The sequence below is a fragment of the Pseudochaenichthys georgianus genome, chromosome 1 (genome assembly GCF_902827115.2).
Source record: "Pseudochaenichthys georgianus chromosome 1, fPseGeo1.2, whole genome shotgun sequence".
Lineage (NCBI taxonomy): Eukaryota > Metazoa > Chordata > Actinopteri > Perciformes > Channichthyidae > Pseudochaenichthys > Pseudochaenichthys georgianus.
Genome location: NC_047503.1, coordinates 39,482,009 through 39,502,469, shown reverse-complemented (window position 1 = coordinate 39,502,469; position 20,461 = coordinate 39,482,009). Strand labels below are relative to the sequence as shown.

Genomic DNA, 20,461 nt, shown 5'->3' with positions numbered 1-20,461 from the left:
TCACTTTAATTAAAAGGGATTCCCGTCTTGTTGGGGTCATTATGTGCTGGCGGACGCCAGGAGAGGGGTTTGTGATGAGTTCAGCGTTCCCTCTGTCCCTGGGTTGCCAGAGGGCTTTTTTTCATCCTCCCTTCCAGCCGCTTCAGAGTTAACCCCTTCCTGTCCTGCTGCACTTCCACCTTGTTTTGCAGCGGGTGAAGTAAACTAAAGAGTTAGTAAGTCCGACCATTTCTAAAAGAGATGCAGTGTGTGCTGGTGCAAACTTTTCTCTTCACTAGGGCAGTGTGTAGATATTCACACTATCTCCCCCAACTCCGGGGCATGAGACTCTGGCTGTAATGGTTTGATTTGCCCAACACTAGTTGGATCGATGCGGCTGTTTACAGTTTCTCCCTCTCTCATCCCTTTTGTCTTTTTTCTAATTTAGTGTTCCCAAACCATGGACAGGGGTCTGAGTCTGTCTGCTGTGCTTGCATCTTCGCTCTCCTCCCCACTCTCCATCACTGTCCATTGATGTTGTTCCCCTCTCTTTCTTTCCTCCTCTTTCTCTCTCCTTCCTTGGTTGGTCTTGGAAAAAGGGCTGCATGCCTCCACACTTCTGGACAAGACTGATGGCTCGTCAATAGCATTAGCCAGCATTGCAGGCCTCACTGGTGTAGAACCAAATCAATATGGCCCAGTAAAAAGTCTTATATGTGTATGCGGTCCATCCCAGCCAAGGCTCATGTTACCACAGATGAGTTTTTATAAGAATTCAGAAGTGACCATCTATTTTATTTCATTTAATCCCACATTTCCTCAGCAATGCACTAACATGCTGCTCCTCAGGGTCAACCATCTCTTTTAGTATAATTATGTATTCCACCCAAAGAAAGACGAATGCCTCTGTTCATTGTTACAATAAATGTGGATATTTAAATGTAGAAGCTTGAGGATAAAGCTCTGAATTATAAAATCTTTCTGCTCTCTCCCCTAAAATCTAGTAATTTACCTTCTAATTATAGTGTGCAATTACAATCAATTTGTCCTCAATGAAAATTGATTTTTGCTTTCAGTGTCGTGGCGCCGGTGGATATTGTGTGGGTATATTTCTGTGAGAGTGTCAGAAACACTTTGGTTGGACATAGATTTCCAATGCGGGAAGAAGCGAAAAATCAGAACTCAAGATTTTTTTTATCTAGCTTTCCTATTTTTGCTTTTCTTAAAGACCCTCAATATTCACCAATCACAGAATATGTTGTACAGAAACACATACTGATCTTCCTCAGCCTTGAGAAATTCACACAGTTGAATATTGCAGAGTGTTGCAGTTTCTGGTCATTTTCACATGCCCTTCACTGACCGATATCTACTATTGATACGGCTTATACAAATACATTATTTCAGAAGGTGAAGTGTTGCTAAATAAATTGGCCAACTATGTGAGTGTTACATCTTAAAGAGTCCTTCCCTCGCAGCTGCTTCGCTTCCTTTCTGCAGACTTGTTGTTATGCAATTCCATACCTTTTAATTTGCTTTAAATCACATTGACAATGAATGTTAAGCAGCTGACTGGTCCATTGTTTTTAATGTTATTTTAAAATATTTCCTTTAATTGTAACTATTTGGAAAAGTCAGGTTGATAGTGCCGAGCCTCGTTTTAACTAGCAGTGTCTCGCCGGAACAGTATCAGTCTTCAGAAACTGCACCTAAAATGTCTTTTGTCTTTATTCACCTAATAGCCTTAGCTAACATCTGTAGAAACTGTCTATTGCTCTGCTTGCTCTGACAATGACTGCAGTCACTGACGGTTGTCTGTGGTGTACAGTCTTATATAGCTGCGTGGTTTATCTGTGTCATACTGTAGTGTTAACATTCTGACTTTACAGCTGATTCCTATTCAGCCACCTATTGCAGGACATTGTTGTCTCTGCTGTGAAAATGGTTCTTTCTGACTGCAATGTCTTGAAAGGATATCCAAGACTGTTAAACTGCAGATTGAACAGTACATCCATGTGCAGGCGAAACGCTTTGCGGCCCCTTTTGACTTCCTTTGAATACACCTTGGCTAGTCGCTTACATTTTACGGCTATTTGTGGCTGAGAGCCGTGTCCTTTTTATGTGTCCTATACTGTACTTGACCATAAATGTGAAGGTGACTGAGGTAGTGATTTGTCTTCTTTCTCTAAGAGGTACTGGCTTGCACAGGTTTATACTGCTATAATAATAATGTTATAATAATATCTAATTATAAATCACCCATACTTAACTCTGTTATTTGGTTAGTCGCATCGGAATCCTATTTCTGATAGCATTTCAACTCAAGACATTGTTGACTGACACTGGCTCTTCTCTTCTCTGAAGGTCAGGCAGATGGACTGATGGACATCCTTGCGCTGTCAACGTCTCCACTCGACCCCCCCCCCCCCCCAGTACCCCCCTTTCCAGTCCAGACACAGCAAAGCTCTCGCTGTCTGTGTGTCCGTGTGTCTGTCTGTGTTCTCCGACAGCTTAGCTCCGCTTCTCAAAGGTCAGCCGAGGGCCAGTGTGTTTGTCAGGCCAATCGATGACCTGCCACCATCAGAAACACACTCAGTTTTGTAGCGAGGGGGGGGGTCAGCATGGTGGGGGTCAGCATGGTGGCGGACAGCGGCCCTCCAACTCCCCTGTGGGAGATCGTGGCCAAGAAAGGAAGTGTGTTCTTGTGTGTGTGTTTAAGATGGTTGAGGGTATCTGTGAAAAGTGGGGGGGTGTATCTTCTACTAACCCCGCATATAATCAATACCATCCAGCGCTATTATTCTGAACTCGTGTGTGTGTGCGTGTGCGTGTACGTGCGTGTGTGTGTGTGTGTGTGTGTGTGTGCGTGTGTGTGTGTAGTTATCAACAATGACAGGGGATCAAGGAACTGGTGTGTGACAAAGAGGAATGGTGTCTAATTCAAGGTCAATATGGCCTGTGTCACTCCTTCACTTTCACCGGGGGGGGGGGGGGCATTATGTTCCTGTTGGTTACCAGAGCAAACACGACATCCCTGCTGGAGCTCATATCAATTTGTAAATTGACCCCCAGTCAAAGCAAATGATGTCAGCACAGGTCGCTTTTTCCAAATGACCCTGCATTGTCAATTTCTGTCTTCACTGAGTCGTTTTCTGTTTGGCTAATATTCATAAATGCTAATATTTTTCATTTCACGTGGTGCGTAAACAACAATATTGATGGTTTGCTAGTTCTCAAAGCTTTCATAAGAGGGATAAAAAAAGCTGTTTTATTTCTGTATATTAAGTGCAATTTCAAGTAAATGTTCTATACATTATTCCTTGAAACGTAGTTCCTTCACAAGGGCATTTAATTTAATTTCAGCACATGATCAGACAAGCTGCTGTGTGTCCTTTGTCTCCCTCCTCCAGTGTGACCATCTTCCTAATTTGCTAAGACCAGCAGCACCTTCTCCTCATGCCAGTACATCTTTTAATAACTCTATTAATCTAATCGTCCACTAATTGGTCAAGATAGCCTTTTCCCCAGTGATTTTTATCACGGAGCAATTAGGAGCCCCGTAGAACCTGCTGGAATCAGTGTCTTGTTAAAACGCCTTGATTGACACATTGTTTCGGGGCTCTGCACTTTTCATTCTACATGATAGAAAAGGTTATTATTATTATTATTATTATTATTATAAGCTACTTTTATACAATTAAGAATGTGTAGAAAACACAATGACAACTTGCCAGTGACTGATAAATCTTTAATATAAAAATTGTACAAGAATTCTGATACAAATTACAAGAGGTATTTGGACAAAATATGAATACAATTCCATTTACATCCCAAAACCCTTATGCATTTTATGCAAAAACCATAGACAGTTATGATACAGAAACAAATACAAGAAAGGCAAAAAAGGAAAGAAAAGAAAGAAACAAGTCTTTTTAAAAAGAGGACCATTTTTCTCCTCCTCACCGCAAATGGGAAACACCTGTTTAGGTAACATACAGTATTCATGAGGCTTCCAAAGTAACGTAAGCTCCTCTGCTCTGTTCGTTGTTTGCAGTGCGACGGTGTAGCCATGCAACGCTGTCGAGTGCCCGTGCCAGAACACAGGCTTTGTAAAGAAACAAATGCATTTGAAAAGTGAAATAAAAAAATCCAAATCCACCAGCTCTTCAAGCGTATTTATATTTAAGACTGTAAAATATAATTGGCACAATGGAAAACAGGAAATGAATTAATTCTTGACATTTCACAGGTTCCAGTTCAAATTAACAAGGGTCTTTTTGGAGAACATAAATGAGACTGAAGCATCTATACAAATATGTGTGTATCTTTCTACTATCTGCATATTTCTTATGTTGTCCTTTTAAACATTTGAATCCCACTTTGTTCTGAGCGACATTAACATGACATGTGGCGTCCCCTCTCCTCCACGATGTGAACAGAACGGACAGTGATGAACAGGTCAGCCGTGTGCCATGCCCTTCTCCCCGTGTGCTATGTAGAATTACAGAATAATTGATGCTCCTCTAATCAAATATTAAAGATTCACTCCAGTGGTCGCAGCCAACCAGGCGCTCTAAGTGACGTGCGGATCAGCCCGGTCACTAGGTAGCAGAAAGCACCTGGGCCCATGTGGTTGGGGAAGTAAAAGAGGGAGACACAGATTAGATAGGGGGGCCTTTCTCAGAGGAGAGGGGGAAATTGGTGGTCATTTCTCAGAGGAGAGGAAAGTGTGGGGGGGGAGGGGTGGAGATGTGAGGGGTGGCGATCACTCTCCAGCAGGCAATCTAGAAAAAGCTGGCGAAGACTCCCGGGGAGTCCTGGCCCCGCTGCTCGCTCCTCTCCTTCTCCCCTGCCTTGTTAAGTGACTGCCGCAAGGCTACTGCTCGACCACTTTCTAAGCCCACTCCCTTTACGCCATCTCTCCTGTCTGTTTCCCTGGCGATGCCGGACAGTGGTTTGTTTGTCAGATCTGTTGCCAGCCTTTTGCCGCTCGGAGCTTTGCAGCTTGGCATCACCACGCAGGACTGAGAAGGAGCCCGCAGGAGGTGGGAGAAGGGTGTTGCTGAGGGAATATCTTGCCTGGCACACACAAGTACATACATGTAGACAGAGGTCGTGCACTGCGGACGCTGCTTGAGAAATAGACTGCGAGGAACGGGGCAGAAGTGTAGTGGGAAATGTGTTTTTATCAGATCAAGAAACTGAGGTGATTTGGGCCGAGCACATTCATCTTAAGTGTACCTTTGTTGGGTATGCACAGCTCAAAAAATTCTACAAAGTTCAAATCAAGCTTGCTGGCGTTCTGGATCTATTTTTCTCAATCAAACAGTTTTGGTAAAATGTCTCAATTATTAGCTGTTGGAAATGTAACATGAAATAATAATAAGAGCTGTGGATGTTCCATGCCTGACTGCTAGCCCCCATCATTCTCCGTAATGGAGTATTAGCCTTCTACGGAATGGCAGCAGCTATAATGTTAATGCTAGATGGAGAGTTTAATTTCCTGTGGTGAGAACACACTATATTTCTCTGACCCCGTCTCCTCCATCACTAGAGGTTAACAAGTCATCTAGTTCTTGTCATCTTTCTGGCCTGTAAGTAGGAAGCATGTGTGTGTGTGTGTGTGTGTGTGTGTGTGTGCGCCACTCTCCTCTGTGTGCATGCGTGTGTGTATGGTTGTGTGTTAGAGACAGCTGTCAGCAGGGTTCCTCGAATAGCACTTTTTTATTTCTGCCAGAGCGAGGGCCGGGGGGATTGAATGAGTGAATGAGGCAGCAAGCGCCTCAGTGAAACCCACTCCTGGGAAAAGGCAGGGGTTCCTGTACTCAATTTTCCCTTCACTTGGGATAAACAGGCAATTACCCATCCCTTTTTCCTATGCCATGGCCGTCCGGTGAACTTAAGCATACACTATTAGTGTGTGTCCCTGTAGGACCTGCGCCGTGGGGTGTGGACGTGGTAAGTGAGTGGCGGGTTGACGAAATGGGTAAGGCGGTTGTTAAATGACTGCGCTCTGACAGACAAAGAGAACAAAAAGGAATAAGAGAGAAATAGAACTAAATTACCAGCGACCCTGAATAAGAATAAGCACACATAGATAGTGAATAGATTAATTGAATCCAACTAAATTGAATGGGTGCACAGTCTTTTCTCTTCTTTTTCTCTTTCTGTCAGTGTCACAGTCTTGTCAGCAACCTTGGAGTCTGGCAGTGTAACGAAGTGACAAGTGAGTTATTAGACAGAAGAAGCCGGAATGGCAGGGACGCCTCCAGGTAACGGAGAAGCAGCACATTTTTAATGATCGTAGCTGTCATCCTTTTCCTTCCTAGTCAGCCTTTCACCTCCGCAACCTTTCCATCAGCCTCAGCTCTCTGTCTCGCTGTCTTTATCTCGGAGAAGAGGGGACTGGGAACGGCGTGTGTCATATCGGTGGAGTCTTAAAAAAAGCATGAGATATCTCGTCGGAATAGGTCATGTCTATATTGTAAAAATGGCAGAAGTATGAAACGAGTGGAACTCAACAGTGTTATGGATGTAAGGTGAATACTGTACAGTAACACTGCATATTTCCCTCTGTGTGTAGCACCAGTCAAGTAATAGAAGATCTTGTATCGTAACACATGGCATCGCTAATACACTGATAAACAAACTGAGGAACAATCTCTATTTTTTTGTCTTTTTACAAAACATATTCTTTAAACCAACAAAAAGAAATCTCCATGAAGGTCCATGACCAACCAATAAATACCCCTTCCCGTGGCTACGTTGCCCAGTTACTGGAAACAATTTGTACCGTAAGACAGTCATGGACATGTTAAAAATGGCAACATTTTTCATAGAGTACATTTGTAGCCGACACTCAGCAATGGAAACCGATACCGAAAATATCACAGCAAAAGATTTTAAGACTCAAGTGCATCATGAATCCAATGGGGCAGGATTTAAGTACACACTCTCACACGGAAAGAGCTCTTCTTAAGCAATCACTTTTGTTTTGGTCACAGTTGAATGACTATTTTCATCTTTTTTCTTCAAATCTACGGGACAGTCATGTTTCACTAAGATGCCTTTTGTAAAAAGTTCTTGCATTGATCACTTTGTTGGAGAATGTCACAATAATGTCATGCTTTATACACAGGTACACCTCTGAAGTCATCATTGTGACCGTTACGGGCAACCATACACACATTGAACAGAGAGGAGAGACTTTATCAATATTTAACTTTGTGTTTGCGGATCAGCAGTTTATAGTCACTCACGCTTGGATTTGTTTTGAGGCAAGGTACTTCGGAGACGCTCTGAATTAGTTGTTTTTGTAGCAATGGGGGAAGATTTTGTTCAAGGAGACAAGTTGTTGTGAAACTGTGTTTGAGCACGTGCAAAAAGAAACTGGCATATTACGTTAAAGGTATTATTTACCTTGGCACTGTCGCCATCGACGACCCCGAACAACACCTAAACTCACCATTGCAAAAGTCCTCATTATAATAATATTACACATCCCCTTGTATAGATGCAAAGTGCAAAAACTGAATTGGTATACTAAAGCTCTTAAACAAAACAGACAAAATAAAAAAACAAAATGAAACGATAGAAACACAGAGAATGATATCAGTGTAGGAGCCAAAAAAAGCATGCCGGCAACCTCTGAATATCTAACAAGTAGATAAAACAAGTCACATGATATTCTTTTTTTCCTAGGACTCAGTTCAAACGTGTCGTTGAAGCTAACATACATGAGTCAAGCTAGTAAGATGCTACCTCTGTCTTGCCTAAAGCTGGAAGTATTGTACTGGACTGTAACATAAAACCATAACGAGAGAGGAAAAAGAAGCAAACAACCATCAACACAACGCTTTACACCAAAAGCCTCTTGGGACATTATTTACAAATGAAGCTGTCATGCTTTTGTAAGGGGGTTCATTTAAAAGCTATCATTACACAAATACAACAAGAAGATTTTCTTTTTTTTCCAACACTATCATTTCTGCAGGCAAAGTCACAAATAAGAGTTTGAATAGATTCTTTGGAGACGGACACAAAAGTGGGGAGGAGTCTCAAATGAAAGATGGAGGGGCTTATGGATAAAAACACAAGTGGAGTTTTGTTATAAAGCAAACTCCATGCGCGAGAGAGCGTCATCCTGTTCTTCCAAAGACGGAAAAGTCAAAGGTCACGATAATAAACTGTATTTAGAGTCGATGCATTTTTATAGAGGGACATAGAAATGTCTTTCAATGACTGAATGGCGGGCAGGAGGCGTACAGGCATTCAGCCGGTGTGTGATGGCCCTGGGCTGGGATTAAGAGCTAATTTGAGGAGGAATAAGGATGAGGGATGAAGGGAGGAGCGGGCCGACTGACAGCGGGGTCAAGCAGCAAGTCATTATTTAGTCTGTTATCGTGGAGAAGGGCATGTTTTTATGGAGGTTGGGGTTCTGAGAGTGTCGGTTGCGGCTGCGCACAGAGCTGAACACCATGTTGCAACCGGGGATTTTGCACTTATGCATCTCGCGCAGGTGCACAGTCTTGTAGTGCACGCGCAGGGTTCCTTTGTTGCTGTACATTTTATGGCAGATGTTGCAGAGGATCCCTCCGCTGCCACCGTGACTGCCCCCGTGACTGCCCCCGCTGGACGAAAAGAGGAATGGCGAGGAGGTCGGTTCCAACCCCTCACCTTGTCCTTCTCCTCTTAGTTCTCCAGTCTCGTCCAGATGCCTTCCTTCAGCCCGCCCCTCGGCATGCTGGGAGCAGTCCTCCCCCTCACTGTTGCCCTCCTCCTCATCCTCTACCCCCTCCTCCTCTACCCCCTCCTCCTCCTCCTCCTCCTCCTCCAGGTCATCCAATAGGATGCCTTCATCGCTGCCCTCGTCTGACTCATGTGAGGAGTGGACACTGCTGCTGGACTGAACGCTGGATGTGGTGCTCAGGTCCAACACCATGTAGTCGTCTGGCTGGCCCCGGGAGAAGCCGTTGCTGTGGTGATTTTTCAGGTTATGGTTGAGAGTGTGGTGGGGATACTCGCTGCTCATCAGGGAACGGGCATGGTGGTTCAGGCCAGTGGGCCGAAGGCTGCCGCCTCCGATGCCCATCCCGGCATACGGGTCCATGCCCATGTGATGCCCGGCGTAGATCTTAGCCAGAAACTCGGCGCGCAGGTCCTTGGGCAGTGGCGGGTGTTGGGGGTCCAGGACAATGTCGTCCAGCTCTTTGGTCAGCAGTTTGCGGTGCAGGTTGATGTTGGAGCTGTGCCTGTGGGGAGACAGTCACAGTTGTACATCAGACGGCTGCATGTGTATAGGGAATGTAAATAACACAAAACAGTGTACATGTAGTTGCTCTTAATGCACTATGATAATGTCAACTGTTCTTACTTCTGTGAAATGCTAACAAATATTAAAATATTTAGGGACCATTTGTAGTTATTGTTACTTCCAGTCAAGGCACACAGAAACTCATCCTGCACCTCTCCTGAGGAAACGGCTCTAAGAACACGGAGAGAGAGAGAGAGAGAGAGAGAGAGAGAGAGAGAGAGAGAGAGAGAGAGAGAGAGAGAGAGAGAGAGAGAGAGAGAGAGAGAGAGAGAGAGAGAGAGAGAGAGAGAGAGAGAGAGAGAGAGAGAGAGAGAGAGAGAGAGAGAGAGAGCATCCTGCACGTGTTTACCACTGTCAGCATGTCTGCACTGCACAGCCCTCAAATCCAATAGACTCTGACTCAATTAAATACTCCACCATATTGAATGGGAGTTTATCAATTGATTCGAGCTGTGGTAATGTGATAATCGAGGGGAACTGGATAGCATATTAGCACTAGGCCCTGACAGCATTATCGCATGCGTTCCCTATTGGAGGTGGCTTAATCGAGCACCTCAATGAACATGTCTTTATGTAGCCCTGGATTTAATTAAGACGGGCATTTTTTCCCATACACAAGAACTGTATCGCACAGTGTGCTACAGCTGGTGAAAGAAACCAAGTAACAAGTGCCATGCTTTAAGCCAATAGACAATCAGTTAGGATTCCAGTGAGCATACAAAAGCCATGCAACAGGATGCAAGGTGAAACACCAAATTAAATGCTGTTACGCTCCAATTTCACAGATGCCAAGACGGACTGAGAAGACAGGGACCCACTGCACACATTTCACAATAACACTGCATAACACAGAACACACACTTAAGCAACTATTGACCGGTGTCACAGAAAGCCCACCACTCTTATACATCAAATAAGAACACATATGCAAATGCCTTTTAATGTGAGGGGTTTCCATGCAGGGGGTTCAGTGTAAAAAAAACGTGAAAAAGAAAAGGTTCATCCTGAGCAGGACGGGCAAAAATGGAGTCACAATGGATAGTAGAGCTTACCAGCAGTGGCAGGGTTGATGCAGTCAAAAAGGGTCCCTTTCCTTTAATTATTTACTTCCCTATCCGACATTGTCCTGAAAGAGGTAAAAATACATTCATTTGAGGGACCCTTTTCTGTGAACCAGGCAACCAGGAGCCCGTCCACTCAAGCATCGTCAGCATCGGGGAGAGAGAGCGTGGCAAATCGATTGGCCGTGGCTGTCACTGCATGTGTGTGTGCTTTTGTCTGTTTGTGTGTACGTGTGAAAAACGGAAATTTACTGTGTCCATATAGCTGGACTTCGATCAAAAAGACTATATAAATCCTTTGTTCTTTTGTATCCTTTGATAGTGCAGTTGCACCCATATGGTGTTAGCGTATGGCCAAAATATGGGAGTCATGATTCAAAGTTTGTGGCGCTGTATGCTTGTCAAGTCGAACACATGTGTGGACGCTCGGCTGTGAGAGGTCAGAGTGCTTTAAAACAGTCTGAAATATGCCGCGATCAGTATTGAGGGAAGTGTGCACAGTTTCTGCGGGGATACCAAACAGGCATTGATGTGAATGGGCCGCAGATTTGCTCAGCTCAGGATGCTGTCGATGATGCTCAGGTAGGCAGGTCCTTTGCAACATGTCTCCATCTCTTTAACAACACCTTCTCACTGCTAATAAGCTCTAAGTTAAACCATGGCTATCTCAGTTTTAGATATTAATGTCAAACATGCTAAATATCATGCAGTAAGTAGTCTGCGCTATAGCTACAGTAGCCATTTTAAATACTCAGAAATGCACACCACATTGTTAGAATTGCACAATATCCAAATAACAAATATTCACATTTAGTACAATCTTTTAACCTACTATACAGATATATGAAGGGGGAAAAATGGAAGAAAAAGGCACTTTATGATATACAATTTGTAACCATTTGGAAATAATGTAATCTCGGGAGAGAAAGAGTGGAGTTTATAATCATTTGCATAAACATGATTATTAACTTTTGAGTTGGCAATGCCCTAAATAATAAGAATAAATCGGCTAAATCCACACACAGTGGGCATAATGCACTTATCCCTTCATTTATCAGATTTAGACTTTCTGCCCCATTTCCCACACCCCTCCGCCTCCATCACTCCACTTCAGTACGCTCTATCTCTCCTCCCCCAAACCCAAGTCCTTAGTGCCCCCCCCCTCCTCCCTCTCTGCCTCCCTGTTGGCCAGTAATGTGGCTGGCAAACCAATTTGACAGTCTCATCTTTGCCCAAAAGATGGGGGAGGCCTCCAGAGAGCCCCTTTCTGACTGTGCAGAGGAGGAAGAGCGAGAGTGTGCCTGTCCCAGCTGGCGTTAATCATCTTTAGGTTCATCTGATGGCCCTTGTTTTTGTGTCAGTGTGTGTGTGTTGTGTATTGGATCTGTAATGTGTAAATGAGATGGAAGGCTGAGCGGTGTTAAACTGACGTTCTTTGTCTTTCCTGTCATTTGGGTTGTGTTATGAGGTTTTAGGTGTGAGTGGGAGCACAAAAGTTTAGGAACATGTATCACTCTGTCACTATTGTATCTGCTTTCCATTGCTTCAGTCTGCACAACACCCTAGGCTTCAAACAATGGTGTGAGGGCTCACAAAGAGTACTTATACATTAAATATACATTAATAATCATGAAAAATATGTTCATGTACTCAAATTCAATTGATGACAGCCTGCTTACATGGGCGCATATATATGTTGTATCTAAGAATAAAACAAATCCTCTTGTTCTTTTAAAAACACATCATAAGGAAACTTTTGTTTAAAGGCATGCAATCTTCCCCCCCCCCCCCGTATTTTAATCAGCAGATATCTTGATCTGGGGTGAGTGGCTTTTGCTCACATATTCTCTCTATGAGCAGCATGCCCTTTGTTTATAAGAGACAAACAGAGAGCTAATTGTGAAGCAGCGGAGCCGCGACCACATGCCGTGAGGGGACCGAGGGAGAGGGAGGGAGACAGAGAGAGGAAGGAGAGGGGAGGAAAGAGACTCTCCAACATAATTAACCTTCACTCTCTCCGTTTGCAGTGGCCCATGCAGGGACCAGGCTGCGCGCGGCTGCACCGCGGGAATGTACAAGAGAGAGGACACCGACTTTCTCTAGCGAAAGAGGAAGAAAATGTTGCGAGGTCAGAAAGGGAAGCAGGATGGGCCGATAAGAACGAAATAAGTAAGACGAGCCTTGTCTACGGTTTAGACAAATATGATTAACGATGCCAATAACGGTGATGATTACTGGTACGCGCGTCTTTCCAGCCGTTAATCACGCTGCTTCTTCACTTCTGCCGACGCTGCTCGCTCCCTACAATAAATATGCAATCATTTACCTCCGTGCAGCAGGCGGCCAGGAGGCTTGGAGAAAACACCCCACTGTAAAACTACACACACACACTCCAACGTTGGCCTGTTTTACACTGAAAAACACACACATTACACGCCTGCTCAAGGGCACACTACATGATCCTTTCCCTGCATTCCCGAGGACAGTATGCATGTGCACTAATGTTTGTGTGTGTACTTCTCCGGTCTTATTAATAGGGCAGGGATCCAAAGTGAACAAACACGAGCAGTACTTTCCTCCGTGGCAGCACATTTACAGTGTGTCCTACTCTGACAATGTCATTGGTTGTTTTTCTAAGAAGATCAAATGACCTCTCTTCCTTTTTCCTTCTTCCCTTTGATACTGGAGCTTTTGATGCTCGTGTCTGACGGTGTGTTTACGTGCCTTTGGCTTTTCACTCGGTCAATGGACTAATCAGATATGCAGAGGCACTTGGACTTTGCTTTAGCTGGATGTTAACAGCTGTGTTTCTGGGGGTGGTAAGAGGGCAGGGCTGCGTATTCTGATTCAGCTTTAGCGTGTATATCATTCAGCTGCGAAAACACACACGACCACTGGTTTACTTTCGTCATGTAAAAGAATGCTGTGGCTATTTTTCTAATGTTTTTAAAACCTCAGTATTTTCTTTCTGAACCACCAGGCACATTATGTATTAATAACGTCTTCTAACACTGTTCACAAAACAATCAAATCAGGTTAAATCATTTAGTCTGATTTGACTTAAATGCAAGAATAAACATTTTAAACATGTTTTTATGCAAATATTGATGTTTATGCAATTTGCGCTGAGAACATTCTCATTTGATATACACAGCGTAATTAATTATATTCCCACTGTAATGCCACCGTTACACTCGTACACTATGTCGTTAGAGGATTATCCAGGGACCAATTTTGATGAGAGCCCAGTTTGTGTATTTACTCGTCAAAGCCCCAGGATTCCTATAGCTATGTAATTCCCCTTCTCTCTGTTGTTTCTGCGCCCTGTTTGAACCAGCGGCAAAGTAATGTGTCCCATATGCCATCAGGAATGTATCCCTCGCAGAAAAGGTATGAAAACAATAGTGTGCTTAGGGCTCACAGAGCAATACTGTTCTCCCCCTGGCTCAAAGACGCAGTATTCTCACAGCAGCACTTGTCCCTCCTTGCTACAAAGTTATCTCTATCTCCCATATGTTCTGCCACTTTATTAGTTTGAGTGTTATTTACAAGCTGACATGATGGAGTCAAAGTGTCTCACACACACACCAGGGGCTGACACAGGAAGAGAGCGGGTAGAAAGAGTGTCGAGGTGTTTTCTCTCTGCTATGTTTTAATCTTTGAACCCTCTTTGCCTGACTAACACACTTGCATCCTTTGATATCAAATGCCTGGCTGCATATTTATGAAAATAAACCTCCAAACCATCCTTTCCCCTTTTTCTTTTCTAGCTATTATACTTCAATTATTTCTGTTGTCGCCTCATTTAGTTCAGTGAAGTTTTTATTTTTGTAATGAAAACCTGCACAATATCTGATTAAGAATTGTACTTTTTCCAAACTGTTAAAGTTACCTGCTATAAATATACTATGGATCTCTCGTCTTGCTATTTAATAGTTCAGATAAGGGACTTAATTGTATATATCTATCAAGTGTTTTACAGCATTAAGAGAGTAATTACCAAGAGATAAGGTGTAAAGAAGAGCGAATCGTTTTCTCTGTTATCTGTTTCAACATGTGTGTGTTTGCATCTGTGTGTGTGGATATGTTACACAACAGGCCTTTCTGTTGAGGGGAGCTAACACACTCTCCGGTGGCTGTACACCGCTCCGAGGCAATACTTTTTATAATATTATTGCTGCTGTCGGCACCGCTGCTTCAGGTGAGCAGCGGGGTTCACCTCCTCCAAAGCTAACTTGTCTCCCCCCCATTCCTCTCCCTCATCCACTTAACTAGCGTCACCGAACCACCCTCTATCCATGCTGCTAATGAACACACAGTCGTAGGAACAGATGCCACCAAAACAACAACATTTGTCACCGAAGTTCACTCCTTTTGTGTATTGTCTATCTCCATACATAACAGAATGAGTAAGGTTATGTAGAACGGCTCGGTTCTATTAAAGAAATAGAGAGTGGGAGCGTGAGAGGTGTGACGCTTGTTAGAAGTGCCGTGAGAGTTCGGAGAATTTACGGGTTGTTTCAAATGTCCCTGCTTGTTGTTTACATGACTGGCACGGGAATATGATTTTCTGTCACTCAACCTGACATTTTATTTCACACCCAGCTGTTATTTTGATATCTATTTATCTGCTAACAGTCATTTTTGAAATGGTATTACAAAGGATTAGAAAAGGTCTGCCCATTGAACATGTGCTTGCCCAGGGCACTAGTGAGGGTTGTGTACCTCCAGCATATGTTATGGCATCAACCTGCTGCCACTGCTGCCACAGTATATATATTCTGCAGAGTGAGTGTGTGGGACTGATATGTGCTAACAAGCCCAGGTGAGTATGGCTGGCCTCACCTCCTAATGTGCTAATACATGCAGTGGTTTGACAAACCGCTGTCTATGTTAATATATGCGCCTTCACCTTCCTGTCACAAGGTGAGGTGGAGAGGGCAGGTAAACAACACACTGCAGCTGCAGGGTTGATGTGTACAGCCGAGTTCTTGTGTGTGCATTTTGATGCATGTGTGTAAGTGTGTTTGTTTCTCATACTGACACCCTACTCTTCTGAATCTGACTTGTCAAAGAGCAGATGCCCCTTATTCCATTTTTGTGTTAAATTAGCGAACAGATGCTAAGTGATAGTCTGTCTGGGTAAATGTCGTCGGTTAATGAAATAGTGCATATCAATCTTGTTTTATTACCATTAAAATAAAAAAGGAATATCTCTCACCAAAATGCTGAAATCTATTGAACTGAACTTTTTTAAATTTCGTTGTACCTGGTGCGATGACAATAAAGGAATTCTATTCTATTCTAACTATGTTTTAACTTGTCTTTTATAAAAACACTATGTAGTTCCAAAATAAACCCAAACAATCCATTAGATTTATGTAGTGCCTTAAATAATAATCAATGATGAATAGTGATTTAAGGGTTTCTATTGAACCTACCTGCAACTGTCACATTTACATTACATTTAAACGGGTACAGTACCAAGATCTAGCACTAACCTGTCTCGGCTCCTCCGTGAAGGGAAAGCAGCATTGCAGCCAGTGACAGTGCACACATGCATCTCTTTGAGGTGCACATTCTTGTAGTGCAGTTTCATGCTGTAGGAACTCTTGAAGGTCTTCTTACACACATAGCAGATCTTGGGGTCAGGACTTGAGCACGGGTCTTCCTCTGGTGATTGAGAAGAAGGGAATTTGGGTGGGCTGGCACCGTAGCCCATCGAAGAGATGAAGCTCTCGTGCAGAGCGGCCATGCTGGCAGCAGCAGCAGCCGCCGCCATGCCTCCGTTATAGAGGCCGTACTGGCCCATGCAGAACATGTCGTATGTAGGATCGTTGAGCTCTTCCTTGATCCTCATAGGGGGCTGAGGAGGTGAGGGGGAGGAATGACCCTTGCTTTCCATTTCCTTTCTCAATTGGGCTTCCTCACTGCCCTCATCATCGTGATCCTTCTCCAGACACCGTCCACCCCTGCTTTGTTTTTGCTGCTCCTCCACGTCTATCGGATCATCGCGATAGAACATTTTAGAATCAGACGTTTCAGATTCGTTCTCAAAGTCTCTTTCGTGGTCTTGGTCCTCAGAGGTGAAGCTGCCCATACAACGCAGCTCGCCCTGAAGATCATTTCCACCTCGGCTGTCACTACCTGTACCTTCCCGGCATTCATCTTCACTCTGTTTCATCATGCCTCTCAGGCCGGGGCTCATCTCATCTTGGGACGGAGATTGTTGCCCACTACCACCACTGTGGTTCCCAGTGCCACTACCGCTGTTATTGTTGCTATTACAGTTACCATTCATTTTGACATTGTTGTGAAGAAGGGATGAATGATGGTGGTGATTATGGTGGATGTCATCGTCGTCGTCGTCATCTTTATCATCATAGTCATCCGCCACATCAATCACTTCTTTCTCAATCTTTACTGGCATGCTCGACTTACGAGGCTTCTTCTTGGGTGTTGGGTCACTGCTACTAGTGGTGAGGTCATGGTTGGCATGGTGTATATTAAAACGATGGGACAGGGATCCTGCATCTGACATATGAACATTATTGTGTGAAGCCGCTGCTGCAGCAACAGCCAGGAGATGCTGTTGCTGGTCCATCAGAGTGGTACTGTTGGTGGTGGTCGGTAGGATTGGGCTGGTCGGCAGTGACACTTGAGGACTGACGAGGTCCGCAGGGGAAAGTAGTGTGCGATAGAATGGCGGCACTGGCTGGACAGGATGCACTGACTTCAGGGAAGGGAAGACCAGTGGGCTGTGCAGGGGTGACTGAAGCATAGTGTCTACAGGTGGAGTAGTGAAACCCAGTGGTGGCCTTCCAGGGCTGGTAAGTGAGAAGCCACCGTTCTTGGTGCTCGAGATGACCGGTGTACCAGAGGTTGAGCGGATGAGGTCCTTGTCACGGTTGTTGCGCAGCATTGGCATGTGCAGCCGTGGATTGGGATTGGCGCTGTGTCTGTTGCGGCTGCGTAAGGAGCTGAAGACCATATTGCAACCTTCAATGGTGCAACGGTGTTTGATCTTCAGGTGCACAGCATTGTAATGTATCTTAAGGGTGCCTTTGTCATAAAAGGTCTTACCACAAGAATTGCAACAGACACGTCCCTTGCGTGACGTTGATCCCATGCGCCGCATGCGATGCATCTTGGAAGAAAAGGAGCCGTGGGTGATGGATCTCGACTGCTCATCCTTTATAAAGCGGTGGTGGACCTGGTGGTCATTCAAACTGTTGTTCTGCTGAGGTTGATTTTGGGACTGCTGCTGGCCATGCTGCTGCTGTTGGTGCTGGGACTGCTGTTGTTGAGCGTGATGCGTGGAAGGGGTCGGGGAGATGGGGGATGCCCTGTTACTGGGCTCTGTCTTGGGTTCAATGTTGTTAATGCCTCCAAGGGCTCCACGGCTAGGGCTCTGGCCTGAGCGGAAGGGTGAAAGGGACACTTCCGAGTCACTGGTCTCCACCTGTTCAACTTGGTTTGGCAAGCTGGGCTCCCGGAGCCGGAGAGCCGACTGCTCCATAGGGTGTCCATTGGGGGGCAGGCCGAGCATGGGTGCAGAGACTGGGTTGATATATTGGAAGGGCAGGAGGAAGGCTAAGCTGTTGGGGATATTCTCAAAATGGTGAATGCTTGTTGGGCTACTGCTATCCAGTTGTGTAACGATCCCTGGACTGCGGGATCTGTTGTTGCTTTCAATGAACGTCCGAATACCAGAGTCTGTCTTGGAGGAGGGAACGGTAACTGCCTGACCTTCCTTCTCCTGAATGGCCATCAGCTCCACTATGGATTTGGTCTCACCAAAGCGCAGAAACTGCTGCAGGGTGATGATCTCCTCTTCTCGGGACATGATGGACCAGCGGTCCAGCACCTTGCCTGCAGCATCCTAGATGCCCCAGAAGAGACAAGAGAGAAGACAAAAATACAAACCGTTATTGATTGTGCATAATCAGTGCGGTCAAAGGAGAAGATGGAGCAGGGGTTAGTTTGTAAGGGCGAGCTTTTTTTGCTCATGAAATTCAGAGGCTCCTCGAGCAACCAGTAACTTGCAGAGCTTTGTCGGAAATAATTAATTTTTTCTTCAAATCAATCCTGTGAATGTGATCATTAATTACACAGCAAATACAGTAGGCAAGAGTTTAATTGAGTCTAAAGCAAAGAAATCTAATGCACTGAGGTTCTGTGATTAGCAGGTCTCTAACATCGTGGGGATGTTGAGCTGTCAAAAACAGCTTTGTAAAAGATGTGGACTCTTGCTGGGACTCCCTCTGTACACAAAGCAAGAAAGGAAATGGAAAAAATAATAGTATAATTAATGCAAGCCACTAATCACACCGTCGTTGGCAATCATTTTTCAAATTGTATAAGGCAGTGAAGATGGGACTTCTACGTGAAATGAAATGGCTTTGGACATTCATAGAGAACATTCGTATTGTGGTAAAGCTACATAGTTTTAGTCTAAGAATGACTGAACCAGTTATTTATCCCGTTTGTATGAACCCACACCTCTTCCTGTTTTCACTGATGACAGAACATTACAACATGATCTCTTACAGTACCTGCTGCCACTGCTGTTTTTACGAGATGGTATAATATAAGTGTTTGTGTGGAAGAGCGAGGCAAGGGGACATTGTGTAAATACTTCACACACAGGTTCCTGAGGGATCTTGCGTAAGTGACATCAAGGGAATAACGCAAGCGATGACAATTAGTCACAGTGAAATGGTAACATTTCAAATGTGCTCCTAGCTGCTGGCATCTATAAAAGATAAATGGCAACTCTGGAGAGTAAAAAGCTGTAAAAACCAACATCACAAAGCACAAAGGGCCTGTAAGGAGAAAACAGAAGATAAATGTTTAAAGAGAGGCAGCGAAAGAGAGATAGTGCGGGAGAGACACAGAGTAAGAAGAGCAGAAAACACAGAGAAAATAAAGTGTGAGTGGTTTCATATCATGCCCTCAGATATACTGGAGAAATAGATTCTTCTGAGACGAAACATCAATAGTCACTGGGGTATTTGTTGTTAAATATACATTAAAAAACATTTTACACTTTCATTCTGTGTGCGCTCTGGAGTTTTTTTGCCTGGAGGTATGACTTTAAATTCTAGCCTGGGCACCATTATTTCATACTGCATGGCCATCTGGGCATTAGTACTTCCATTTGATTTAATTGAAACAAAAAAATTAAAGCAGCTTAGAAAGTGAATCTTTAAATAGTTCCACAACCAGAACATTTCTGAAGAAGTTGTAGTTCTTAGACGTGGAGCAGTCTTTTAATATGTAATAATGACAACAAAAAAGCACATGTAAATACACTCAAGTACAGCAATGATTAGAAACATGGACAATTCTGAATGATTGTATTATCTTAATGTGTGCCTTTTATATAATAAGCAATACATAGCAATATACAGGAGATGACTTTGGGATTATTGGTAGGCCACATTTAAGTCAATTCAAGCCATTTTGAAACATCTTAATATCCATTTCCTACCTCACTTTGTTGATGCAGTTCTAATTGAGATGTTTCATATGAACTAAAAACAGAATGAAATGTAATAATTGTTCCATTATGAATGCTAAAGATTTTCTCAAACTGAGGTTTAATTATATTCTTTGTTGTTTCTTTTTACACATCCTCAAGATTGCTTGACCAAAGTCATTCTATAAACACATGTTGTTAACTTGCGCCGTCTCAATCACTGACTATCTTAAACAGCGTTCAGACATTTATTTGATCGTCTAGTCTTACCCTGTGCCTCCTCTTCCCCACTAATGCATTGGTCTAGGGTTAGGTCTAACCCTAACCCCACCAAAACGCAGTGACACAGGCCACACTGCCTGCCATTAGCGTTAGGAAGGCCCCGCCAGCTGTCAGAACAGGTCAGTATATCTCTGCTATGCACCAGACGTTGTCGAAGAGGAGGCTATCCAAGCACTCCTTGTTCACTGCTCAATTGAGCTTTGAAGGCCAGTCAACGAGAGTTAGGGTCGCGCTTGGAGCACAAAGTCAACACAAATTAAATAATTAAAATTAAAATAATACTCCACAAACACATGTGAAGGGTACAACTTTGTAAAAGCTCAGTCCATGTCAAAACAACCGCAG

General features: G+C 44.0%; 1 protein-coding gene and 1 long non-coding RNA gene across 4 annotated transcripts in view; one reads left to right on the top strand and one right to left on the bottom strand.

The window, feature by feature from the left end:
* Positions 1 to 20,461, top strand: part of LOC117449324 (uncharacterized) — a 101,330-nt gene that overhangs the window by 73,271 nt on the left and 7,598 nt on the right. The window lies entirely within an intron of this gene.
* The window catches only part of bnc2 (basonuclin zinc finger protein 2), a 161,255-nt gene continuing 144,504 nt past the window's right edge, over positions 3,711 to 20,461 (bottom strand). For 2 of the 3 annotated variants that reach the window (XM_034086908.1, XM_034086898.2), the window contains exons 5-6: positions 15,855 to 18,235; positions 3,711 to 9,230 (exon numbers count right to left, since the gene is read on the bottom strand). In XM_034086908.1, the coding sequence (XP_033942799.1) occupies positions 8,369 to 9,230; positions 15,855 to 18,235 (3,243 nt within the window). In that variant the 3' untranslated portion in view covers positions 3,711 to 8,368. Of the gene's footprint in view, positions 9,231 to 10,344; positions 10,419 to 15,854; positions 18,236 to 20,461 lie in introns of all 3 variants that reach the window. The other variant, XM_034086917.2, reaches the window with a different exon arrangement.